Raw genomic sequence first — 12,680 nt, 5'->3', positions numbered from 1 at the left:
GCATGATTCAAATGATTTGAGTTTTTAGGTGTAAATGTGTCAATAAGGTGATAAAGTGGAAAATAAGCATGTTATATTTGATTTAGTTGTTCAATAGAGACTGCAGGGGGCGCTGTAGTGCCTCGCTCCGACCGGAAATCTCTGCCATGACAACAGAACGGCGGACAGGACGCGCACTTTCTAAAACTGACGTGAAATGATCATCAAAACATTACGATTCAAACATTTTACAAGTTTATGTAAGACCGATTTTGTAAGACTGGGCTTTTAGTGGTTATTATGGATAACGTTATGTGGAGAGAAGAAAGGCTGAACGCGCCGGCTGACTTCATGAAAGCTCCTGATGGAGGTAAACAAACAGAGAATAAACTGCATTATGATATAATAGATTCATCCAACACCCTTTAAACCGCATTTAAGTTCTTGTATATTATCTTAACTGCTGAAAGAAGTATCATATTTTTGCAAATTGACCCACATTTGGTTTTTGACCCCTGAAATTTCGTACATTTTAACAATTTACTCATGGAGCCATGTTGGAATTCCAATATCTCTGGAACCGAACCATATAGGGCCTTAAAAATGAAGATGCCAAAACGAAAGTTTGTTAAGACCCAATATCTAAAAGGGCATTAAGATATATTTAATACTTCTTGAGTTAAAGGCATGTAAACTTTGGAGAAAAACACTAGAAAAGTGCTCTTTCCCCATTTTTGAACGGTCACCATTGGCACATAATGCAACAAAGATTGCTAAAGTCAACATATTTTACTAACAGACCTACTAATACTAAAATAACATGATGATGCTGCCATCTTTCGGAAGGTATTGTTACCCCCTTGAAATTTGGCTCTGAATCTAAGGTGAAAATTGCCATTTTGACCCCCCTCTACAATATTCACCCATGACATTTGATATTTTGTCTTCCATCACTATACATGTATGTCCTTCTTCAGAAAAAATATCAGCAAAATCAAAAATTTGAGCCGAGGAACTTTTTGAAAATTGGTTGATTTGACACGGAATCAAAATGATTAACAGTTGAAAACATTCGTTAGCAATTTAGAAAAGTAATCATATCTATGATAATCAATCATGATCTATAATAAACATAAAATAAAATTACTCTGCTTATTACATTTTGAATAGGGTAACTTGTAATCTGTAACCTATTACATTTTCCAAAGTAATATTCCCAACACTGCATGGACTGTTTGTACTTCTAAAAGTAAACTAGTGACAGCTAAAAGGTGATTTAAAAATGATAACAAATTTAAAAGATAATGAGCAGTACTGTTAAAATGTGTCGTATGTGAGGCACCTGTAATGTTGTGAATGTGACGAAAAAAGTCCAGATGCTAAGGGGACACACACTCAGAATAGAGATTTGAAGGCCCTGCCTCTATTTCAGTCTTTATGTGTTTATTACATGATCATCAGTCTTTCTATTTGTCTCCCAGCATCTGTCTGTAACGCCATTCCTCCTCTGATGACACCTGCTCAGTTTACTGGGGGTCCGCTAGCCCGGCCCACAGCTTCACATACCACACCCACCCAAGTTCTGCCACAGTTTAGAGCTCCACCCCCTTCTAAATTCAGTGAGGAGGGGTTTGGCTGGACAGAGCCTGCTACAGTGGAAGCGTGGTGGCCCGTCCATCAGAAACACCAGAGTGAGAAAATAATACAACGGCTCCCTGACCACAGGTACACAAACACATCAGCACATCCAGTGACTTTAGTGGTCTGTCTGTAAATTCATCTCTCTCTCTGTCAGATTGCCAGAAGATGAGAGGAGCAGCTCAGAGCCCCTGCTGCAAGAGATGGAAAGGTTAAGAGAAGACAAGGAAGTGATGAGAGGAGAGATGGAGCGTCTGAAAGGAAAAGTAGAGTGTTTGAGAGAGCAGGTCAGAGATCAGCAAAACCAAATAAACAGGTACAAACACGCAAACTGATGGTCTCGTTACTTCAGCTGTGTATGTGGGCTGAACTGTGTGTGTGTGTGTGTCTACAGACAGTGTATAGAGCGTGATGAATTACACAGTCAACTGAAGAGCTGCAAGGCTGAACTCAGTATGAGCCAAGACCAGGTAAATACTCTTTCACTTTATTCCCTAATCTTTCAGAACGAGTGAAAAATGTGTATTTTAGAAATGCTAGTTTCTAAATACAGCCTGAATTTGTGTGTCTAGCTTTCAATCCTAAAAGGAGAGTATGAATTAAAATGTCAACATTTGGACAAAGAGTTACATGACTCGAAGCAGGAGATGGGGAGACTGCAACAAAAACTTGAGATACAGGTAAGACATGATTAACAATAAAGTGGCTATATTTTGTTCCCATTTGTCTGAATGAGGTTTCTTAGTTTCAACAATGGATGATGCTGTACCTCAGATAAATAAAAAGCTCATTACCAATGCACAGATGAGTGGTGTAAAACTGACTTGTCCCATGAAATCCACCCTTACATTGTTATTATACAAATAATAAGGCAAGGAGAGTTTTGAACATTGATTTTTTTAAATTATTTTTTTATACTTGCTCAGTAATTGATTTTGTTATTCATTTTTAACAGAATTTTTCCCTAGTGCACCTTTAAATGTCGGCATGAAATTACAGTCCACTCTATTAATCTATCTGTCTTTTCTAAATGCATGTTATTGATCTTATTGTGAATGATGCATGCTTTTTTTTTACCTTTTAATTTGTCTAAGAGATGAAACTGATATTTTAAAATATTATAACTTAATCTTCCTGTCCTACATTTTTCTTTTTTGTATGACTTCACTCTTTGATATATTGTAATGGTGTATGTGATATATATATATATATATATATATATATATATATATATATATATATATATATATATATATATATATATATATATATTTTTTTTTTTTTTATGTTATACCACTTATATCACTTACTATCAGAATGTCATGGCCGATGCTGCACAGGAAGTGACCTTACTGGGGACCCAAATACAGGAAGTGATATCAGAGAGAGACGAGCTGAGAAATCAACTGAGGTGATTATAAGAAAACAAATATTGCTCATGTTGCTGTCTCTAAATGACAAATCAGCTGCAGGTCTGTTCATGTGATTTCACATGATTTGTATTTGTGCAGTGTCCTGAACAGCTCATTGCTGGAACAGTCTGAGTGTGTGCAGAAACTGCGGACATACATTGGCAGCCACATCACAGAGAAAAAGGAAGAGGAAGAGCTTAGACAACAGATACAGGTGTGTTAACACACAGTCTGCTGAACTGCAATCAGTGCATCAGTTGTGGTCCTTTGAATTAATGTTGTATGCATGAATGTAATTATTTTATGAATATGCGTGTATAGCATTTAGAGAAGGAAAAGGAAGCCCTGTCTTTATCAGTCCAGCTGCTGAATGTTCGAGTGAACGCAGCCAATGACATTATGGATATTCAGGAGAAAGAGCTAGGTGAACAGGTAAGATTACACACATGCAGACATTCATATGTAGTATTTGAAATCAATGACCAATACAGTTTGACACATATGAATTCATTAGTACATTTAGTGTTATTTTATTTTGTGTGTAGGTGCAGACTGACCCATTGTACTCTGGCAGTAAAGCTGGGAATATGTTGAGTATTTGGAGACAAAAGGTCTTCATGCTGCTTGTTAAATTGCAGACCAGAGATTTACAACTTCACAAGGAGAAAACACATCTGCATAACATGGTAATGCAAATGCATTCTCATGCACATGCATAGTGTACTATGATAGATGAACATTCCTAACCACTGGTGTCAGTACTAATTTGCATTTCTATTTTTATTTGAACCCTGAAATTGATTTTCAAGTCATTTTTACCTATATGAGAGAATATTTTTTGCTAACTATAGTGTCCATATACTCCACTGTTCAAACATTTGGAGATTGCTGTTTTTCCAGTTTTTAAAAGTTTGCTTTTATTCATCAAAAATGCATTAGTTTGATCAAAAGGAACCTTTTCATTATTACAAATATTTATAAAACTAGAGGTTGCTCTTTTGAAATCCTGTATCAGTTTTCACAAAAATATTAAGCAGCACAACTGTTTTCAACATCGAAAATAATACATGTTCCTTGAACACAAAATCAACATATTAGAATGATTTCTAAAGGATCATGTGCAGTGTTGGGTGTAAAGTGTTACTGTAATTAAATGATTTATCCACTGAAAAAGTAAAGTAAGGGATTACTGTTCATTTTTAGGTCATTTAATTACAGTTACTTATAAAGTACTTGCGTTACATACAGTAAATAATTTCAACAGTTCTAAAATCAATATTGAATTTGAAATCTAAATGTACCGTCTAAAGATAAAATTGAATGCTGCGGCTTTAACCTTCCGCGCGCCAGCGCGTTCACTTTCAGATTTTCCTGATTCACAGAGAAACATTAAATACTCGGATACATATAAGACTAAAATCAATAGAATCTAAAAAGCTTGAATTGTCTACTTTTAAATGAACGAATTCAAATCAAAAACTAATATTTCTGATTATGTAATCCCTATGAAAGTAAAGCGAGACCAGTCTTTCCCGTATAAGCTTGTAATTTCTACGTTTAAATGAACGAATTCAAATTGAAAACGAATATTCCTGATTATGTAATCCGTATGAAAGTGAGGTACAGTCTTTCCCGTATCTAAAAGCTTGAAGTTTCTACTTGTAAATGAACGAATTCAAGTCGAAAACGAATATTATCTGATTATGTAATCCGTATGAAAGTAAAGCGAGGTACAGTCTTTCCTGTATCTGAAGTGTCTACTTTTAAATGAACAAATTAAAACCAAAAACTAATATTTCTGATTATGTAATCCCTATGAAAGTAAAGCGAGACCAGTCTTTCCCGTATCTGAAAGCTTGGAATTTCTACGTTTGAATGAACGAATTCAAATCGAAAACGAATATTCCTGATTATGTAATCCGTATGAAACTAAAACGAGGTAAAGTCTTTCCTGTATCTGAAAGCCTGAAGTGTCTACTTTTAAATGAACGAATTCAAATAGAAAACGAATGTTATCTGATTATGTAATCCGTATGAAACTAAAACGAGGTAAAGTCTTTCCTGTATCTGAAAGCCTGAAGTGTCTACTTTTAAATGAACGAATTCAAATAGAAAACGAATGTTATCTGATTATGTAATCCGTATGAAACTAAAACGAGGTAAAGTCTTTCCTGTATCTGAAAGCCTGAAGTGTCTACTTTTAAATGAACGAATTCAAATAGAAAACGAATGTTATCTGATTATGTAATCCGTATGAAACTGAAGTACAGTCTTTCCCGTATCCGAGCTCATTATATATAGTCACCTGCATGCAAATGCCCTAGATACCAAAAAAAATAAAAATCAAGATTCATCTAATTTTCATCATTTTTGAAAGAAGACCTACTATCAGGAATTTACCTCATAAGAACAGCGCGATCTGACATGGCTTTATTCAGCAGAGAAGATCATTTCTGTCATTTATTCTTATTGGTTAACGTGTTATTTTTACATAAACCTGTACGGATTTTACTAGTTGGGCTTTTCCTGAACATCTTGCCAAACTGAGTATTTCTATTTGTTATCCAAAGAAGGTTACATAAGAAAAGTTTAAGTGTTACAGTTGTTTTAAAGCCAAAAGGCTAAACTATTCTATGTTTGACTCAAATTGAAAGAATAATGAGTTTAATTTCTATTAAGGCTTATTTGGATTTTAAGATGTAGCCTAATTAGCGATTTGAATAATTAAGTTACTTATTGAGTAACTAGGTTAATTTTCAGACAGAGTAATTAGTAAAGTAATTTAAATACAATATTGATTAAGTTATTAGTATCTTTAATAACTTTTTGAAAGTAACTTACCCAACACTGATCATGTGATACTGAGGGCTAGACTAATGGCTGAGAAAATTCAGCTTTGCCATCACAGGAATTAATACAATTTAAAATATATTAAAATAGAAAACAGTTATTTTAAATTGTAATAATATTTCACAATATTATGTTCCTTTTGTATTTTTAACGTCTTTCAAAAGCATGCAAAATGTTTGAATGGATGATTAATGTTAATTTTCGATCTGTACAATTTTGGCCATCAACATAAAAAAATGTCTGGTTCCCACATTAGATTTTACATCTACTTGTTTTAACATCACATTAGTAAAACTGTAAGTTTTTTAGTTATTTATTGTTTACTTAAATTTTAATGTTTTCAAATCTTTGTTTTTGTATGCGTGTGTAGGTTTCCTCTCTACAGCAGCAAGTAGAGTGTTTGCAGTCGCAGAACAGTGTCCTTCAGCACCAACTAGAGGACAGAACGGCCCAGTTGGAGTTACAGCATGTACACGCACAGGTACGTTGACATACAAGGTTAAGTCTGGTTGTGGTGTCAGTAAGGTTTAGGTCTTGTGGTCCTTCCATTAGAATGAAATTCCTCTCATTGGTAATGGATAAAGTCTGCACAGATGCCAGATGTTCTTCTGTAACTCATATTGGGCTTCTGAATTCAATTTTCTCAGCGTTATACATGTCCTAACCATGCATGCTGCTGTGATGAAGGGTTTATTACATCATAGGTCTTCCAGGTGATATAGTAGATGTGCATGAGAAACCAAACTGAAATTTAAGTGGTTACTCGTTAAAAATGTAGCTCATTGATATTCGCATGATCAGCTTTTGCACTCTGTCTCCAACCCTCATGAGCTTGTCCCATTTGCCCTCATTCTTCTCTTGTTATCGTTGCTTTTTAACAGTCTGAATTGGATTGAGTTGGATTGAGTTTAGTGAGGATTAAGCTTGTTCAGCGTTGACTCAGAGAAGATCTGCTGTTTTAACATCACATTGTTCATCCGTGATTACTCACCACATTCAGAGCAGCTGTCCAGATGATCAGCTGTATTACACAGTGACGGCACTGAAACTCTTCTTCTGTATCGCCTGCAGGCAAGTGTGTGTTTCTGACAGCCCATGTGCTTGCTTTGTGTGTGTGTTCAGGGAGTACAGCAGCAGTTGTACAGTGCTCTACAGGAGAATGCTCAGCTGAAAGAGTGCAATAAGTGCACCGAGGGATCACTGAATGATATCAGTGAAACAGCACACAGGTAGCACGCACAATCACACCCCTTGAGCTGGCCCTTGAATCTGTTAGTGTTCTGTAAGTCTCTTTGGATTAAACAAGTTTAAAAAAATACCAACGTGACTGTCATGATTAGATTAAAGCTGACTGTTCCTCTGACCAAAGGCCTGAAGCCAGCTCATCCGTAAACATCTGTCTCTTTGTGTGTTATCTCTCTCATCAGAGTGATGTCAGCCATAGAAATGAAGGCAGGTCAGATGGAAGCGGTTCAGTCCAGTGTAAGTCAGCTGAACCAGAGACTCGCCTTCGCTGCCAAACGTCTGGACACAGTACATGGTGAGAGTGTCATCTGTGCGAGTGTATGTAAGTGTGTTTCACTTTTAATATACATGGGCTGTTTGTCTGCAGGGCTGCTGTTGAGGAAAGAAGCTCTTTGGAGAACCAAAAAAGCTACGAGATCTCCAGAGCCAGCAGTGTCAGAGAGGTACAGAATCATGGGAATGAATTAAAGACATTGATATTCGAAGTAAAATTTCTTTAAGATGTTTTTTTCCACCGCTGACTATTGGAAGCAAAGGAACAAAAGATAGCTGGGGTTCAGCTCAATCATATATATTTAAAATGACCTAAAACATTAATGTAATGTTTTAGATGTTTTATCCCACAATGCATAGTAATATTCACTCAATAATTGTATTATTTTAAATATTATTATTATTAATATACTCATAATAATAATTATTATTATTATTAAATATTAATTAATTATTAAACATTATTATTTTGAATAATTATTTGAAACAATAGATTGCTCTGTTAAGAGAAGATACAATGTTGAATTGAAAATTGCTCTTCATGGTTTTTTCATAATTTTTTGAAACATTAATTTATCACTCTGTTAAGAGAAAGATACAACATTGGATTAAAAATGAAAGATACCTGTTTTTATTTACAAGACATACAGGGAAAGAGCTGATGTGACAGCTTTAGCATACAACTGTTTGAAGCAGAAGTAGTAATTTTATATATAGCGCCTTTCCATAGCTCAAGATCATTTTACATAGTATATTACAAGTAAGTACATTTGCACACCCACACACACATGGCAACCACACATGGCCACATATAACCATATTATCCAAAATACCTATTAAATTTATATGTTTTTAGCTGAGTCTTAAAGGTAGTTTGTAATGTTAATCATGTTTGCAGCTTTCACATATAGTTGTTTTTGTAGTCCAGGTTATTTGTGTATATTAAGCAGTATGCTAGTACCCCCGTTCCATTATCTCCTGTCTGTGTTGCAGCTTTATAAAGAGTCTCCAGGCCGAGGTAGTGTTGTTGAGCGCAGAGAGAGACAAACTTGCACAGGAACTCAAACGCACACCAGAGCTCATCCACGCCTCCCTGTCAGAACTACAGCAGCAGCGTATGTACATAAACGTCAACCTGAATGTCTTTTGAAGATAGTAAAGAGAGGACTGTAACTGTGTTGAATGCAAACTGCAGGAGAGAGAGAGCTGGGACACCTGAGGGAAGCTCTGTCACAAAGCAGGGAGGAGTTGGAGGCATCCGAATCGAGCAGAATGGAGATGCAGAGACAATGTGAAGAGCATGAGGGGACCATTGTAGAGCTCCGTGCTGAGGCCCAGAGACTACAGCAGCAGTGTGACTCCGGTACATGAAGAGCAATGTGTTTGAGTGAAGTAACGGCAATCCCCCAAAAGCTGATTATGGATGTTTGTGTAGTTTTACAGAAGGTGTCAGAAGTTGAGAGTGTGTGTGCAGAGAAGCTCAGGGACACAGAGGCTCAACTCAACACAGCGAGGAGAGAGCACACAAAAGCAGGTACATACTTGACATGCAGTAAAAATACAAATGTCATGGTATGCATTTATGATGGATGTTGTGAGTGTCTGCGAATTACTGAGCACACATTGTCTTTTATGTGTGTGTGTGTGTGTGTGTGTGTGTGCGCAGTGGTAGCTTTGCGACAGATTCAGAGGCAGGTGGAGAGAGAGAAAGAACAGTTGAAAGACGTAGAAAAAGAGAGAACAGAACACACACAGAAGCAGATCACACATCTGCAGAAACAGCTGAAAGACAAGGACAAAGACCGCAACCTTCTACTGGTGAGTCATACGCACACACACACACACACACACACACACAGACACACTCACACTCATCTGTTCTAATTGAGGGGGCATCACTGGCAGTCCTGGCTCACCTGGTGGCCTCAGTGAGATAGGACACAACCTATTTTGCCAAAAAATAATAATACAAAAACTTGTGGTATGAAACATTTTATTTTATTTATTTTTAAATTTTAGTTGTAAAAAATTTAACATTTAAACAGCTGTTTTTGATGTAAATTAAGCTGCATTTATTTGATCAAAAATACAGGAAAAACAGTTATATTGTGAAATATTATAATTTAAAATAACTGCTTTCTATTTGAGTATATTTTAAATGTATTTTATTAATGTGATGGCAAAGCTACATTTTCAGCAGCCAGTACTCCAGTCTTCAGTGCCACATGATCCTTCAGAAATCATTCTAATACTGATTTGGTGTTCAAGAAATATATCTTATTATCCATGTTGAAAATGTTGTGCTGTGTAATTTTTTTGTCAAAACTGTGACATTTTTTCCCAGTATTTTTTGATGAATAGAAAGTTTAAAATAACAGCATCTTCTGTATAAAATCTTTAGCTAGTGTCACTTTTTTATAAATTAGGCTGGATTCATATTATTTTATAAAAATACTTAAACTTAAAAATACTCAACCTAAAGTTTTGTAATTTTGCAATTTGTATTATCAAACATGAAGCTATAATTTTATGATCTGTATATTTCCAGCTAATTTCAGAACTCATTTTGCTGGGGAAAATATCATATGTTAGTGACATGAGGTGTTTTGTGAGTTCATGAATTTCGGTTTAATGCAGTTTGAAATATGTGAATGGGTGGTTTCTGCAACTGCATTGTAGATAAACATGCTTTAACGCATCAAGGATGCAAATCATTTTTTGCAAGTTATATTTAAAATGTTCTTGGCTCAGAGATCTATGTGGTTTTTAGATCTGTTTCTCTGTCCTTTATTTTCTATTGTTTTGTGTGTGTGCAGGCAGTGGTTCAGGAACAGGGTTTGATGAATGAATATAAAAGACTGAGAAGATCAGCAATTCAGACAACTGTGGATTTGAAACAAAAGCATCATCCTCAGTCTGAGAGCAGCAATCTTCCAACACCTGAAAGCAAGCATACTCTGACACCAGTTAACCTGATACTTTTTTGACCATGATATGGATTTATATTTATAATTTTGTAATATTTATTTATAATTTTGTAATATCTTTGATTATATAATATGTTCATTCATACATTGATTCATTTTTTAAATGTCTACTCAATGTTCTTTTGCACTTGACGTGGTTCCTCTTCTCCTGCGGTTCTCTCAGGTCTGCTGGGGGCACTGCAGGCTCTTAGTGCAGCAGTGATGGGCAGCTCAGAGGAAGAAGATGATGAGGAGGGTCAGGCCTTCACTGTGACACAAACACCCTCTTGTGCTGACACACATAAAGAATAGTGCTGAACACACCAATCAATTCTCTCTCACACACTCGCTGTCTGTCCAACCCCTCCCATGGGATTTGATGTCTGTTTTATAATTTAATAAAAGAGATTTTTGTCAAATTAGACCTGTAGATCTTTTAGTTAATCTCAGATGGTTTGCAAAATTAGACATTTGTGACCCCGGACCACAAAACCAGTCATAAGGCACTATTTATTGAATTTGAGATTTATATATCATCTGAAAGCTGAATAAATAAGCTGATATATATATATATATATATATATATATATATATATATATATATATATATATATATATATATATATATATATTTTATAGGACAGTATTTGACTGAGATACAACTATTTGAAAATCTGGAATCTGAGGGTTCAAAACAAATAAAAATATTGAGAAAATCGCCTTGAAAGTTGTCCAAATTATGTCCTTAGCAATGCATATTACTAATCAAAAATTAATATATAAAAAATAATAAAATGTATATACACACAGTAATGGCCAAAAATATCGGCACCCTTGGTAAATATGATCAAAGAAGGCTGTGAAAATGAATCTGCATTGTTAATCCTTTTTATCTTTTATTTAAAAAATTTACAAATCTAACCTTTCATTGGATAATAAGAATTTAAAATGGGGGGAAATATCATTATGAAATGTTTTTCTCAAATACACGTTGGACACAATTATTGGCACCCCTAGAAATTCTTATGAAATATCTCTGAAGTATATTCCCATTCATATTCACAATTTTGAGCACTCCAGGGTGATTATGAACATGAAATTCTCCAGCCATGACTTCCTGTTTCACAGAAATATAAGTAGGAGGGAAAACAAAGCCCAAATTCCCTTCATCATCCATCACAATGAGAAAAACCAAATAATATATTTCTGATGTGCAGCAAAAGATAATTGAGCTTCACAAATTAGTGAAGTGGCTTTAAGAAAAGAGCTAGAGCAGTGAAAATTCCCATTTCCACCATCAGGGCAATAATTAAGAATTTCCAATCAACAGAAAATGTTACGAAACTGCCTGGAAGAGGACGTGTGTCTATATCGTCCTAATGCACGGTGAGGAGGAGAGTTTGTGTGGCTAAAGACTCTCCAAGGACCACAGCTGGAGAATTGCAGAAAATAGTTGAGTCTCGGGGTCAGAAAACCTTAAAAAAACAGCCCCTACATCACCACATGTTGTTTGCGAAGGTTTCAAGAAAAATTATCCTAGCTCATCCAAAAACAAACTCCAGCATATTCAGTTATCAGACACGACTGGAACTTCAAATGGGACTGGCTTCTATGGTCAGACGAAACTAAAAAATGAGCTTTTTAGCAGCAAACACTCAAGATGGGTTTGGTGAACACAGGGATAAAAAAGTACCCCATGTGTACAATGAAATATACTGCTGTATTTTTAATGTTGTGGGCCTATATTTCTGCTGGAGGTCCTGGACATCTTGTTTAGACACATGGCATCACTGATTCTATCAAATACCAACAGATAAAAAATCAACAAGTGACTGACTCTGTTAGAAATCTTATAATGGGCCATGTTTGGATCTTCCAACCGTACAATAATCCAAACTCAAACCTAAAAAACAGCACAAAAATGGGTCACTGAGCACAAAACCAAGCTTCTGCTATGGCCATTCTAGTCCTCTGACCTGAACCCTGTAGAAAATGAGTGAGGTGAACTGAAGAGAAGAAGCACCGTCATGGAGCTGGGAATCTAAAGGGTCTGGAGTGATTCTGGATGAAGGAATGGTCTCTGATCTCTTGTCAGGTGTTCTCTAACCTCATCAGGCATTATAGGAGAAAATCTAGAGCTGTTAAACTGGCAAATGGAGGTTTCAAAAAGTATTGAATAAAACGGTGCCGTTAATTGTGGCCAATGTGTATTACCATTTTAAATTCTTATTATCCAATGAAAGGTTAGATTTTTGTGAATTTTTTAAATAAAAGATCAAAAGGATTAACAATGATCATATTTACCAAGGGTGCCGAT

At 35.6% G+C, this 12,680-nt stretch overlaps 1 protein-coding gene across 1 annotated transcript; it reads left to right on the top strand.

Annotated features, from left to right (window-relative positions):
* Nucleotides 1-133: 133 nt before the first annotated feature.
* LOC306869729 (coiled-coil alpha-helical rod protein 1-like) lies at nt 134-10,784 on the top strand. Its single transcript, XM_079416616.1, has 19 exons — nt 134-349; nt 1,461-1,704; nt 1,775-1,933; nt 2,012-2,087; nt 2,190-2,297; nt 2,934-3,028; nt 3,129-3,243; nt 3,351-3,461; nt 3,575-3,715; nt 6,250-6,360; nt 7,002-7,108; nt 7,307-7,419; nt 7,492-7,567; nt 8,391-8,512; nt 8,593-8,760; nt 8,833-8,931; nt 9,064-9,215; nt 10,214-10,343; nt 10,548-10,784. Exons 1-19 carry the CDS (start codon nt 280-282, stop codon nt 10,673-10,675), a joined length of 2,325 nt encoding a protein of 774 aa, XP_079272742.1. The 5' UTR covers nt 134-279; the 3' UTR covers nt 10,676-10,784.
* Nucleotides 10,785-12,680: the final 1,896 nt, after the last annotated feature.

The sequence above is a fragment of the Barbus barbus genome (genome assembly GCF_936440315.1).
Source record: "Barbus barbus genome assembly, chromosome: 5".
In the NCBI taxonomy this organism is placed as follows: domain Eukaryota; kingdom Metazoa; phylum Chordata; class Actinopteri; order Cypriniformes; family Cyprinidae; genus Barbus; species Barbus barbus.
Note: the sequence above shows the minus strand (reverse complement) of the source record. Positions and strands in the feature narration are given on the sequence as shown.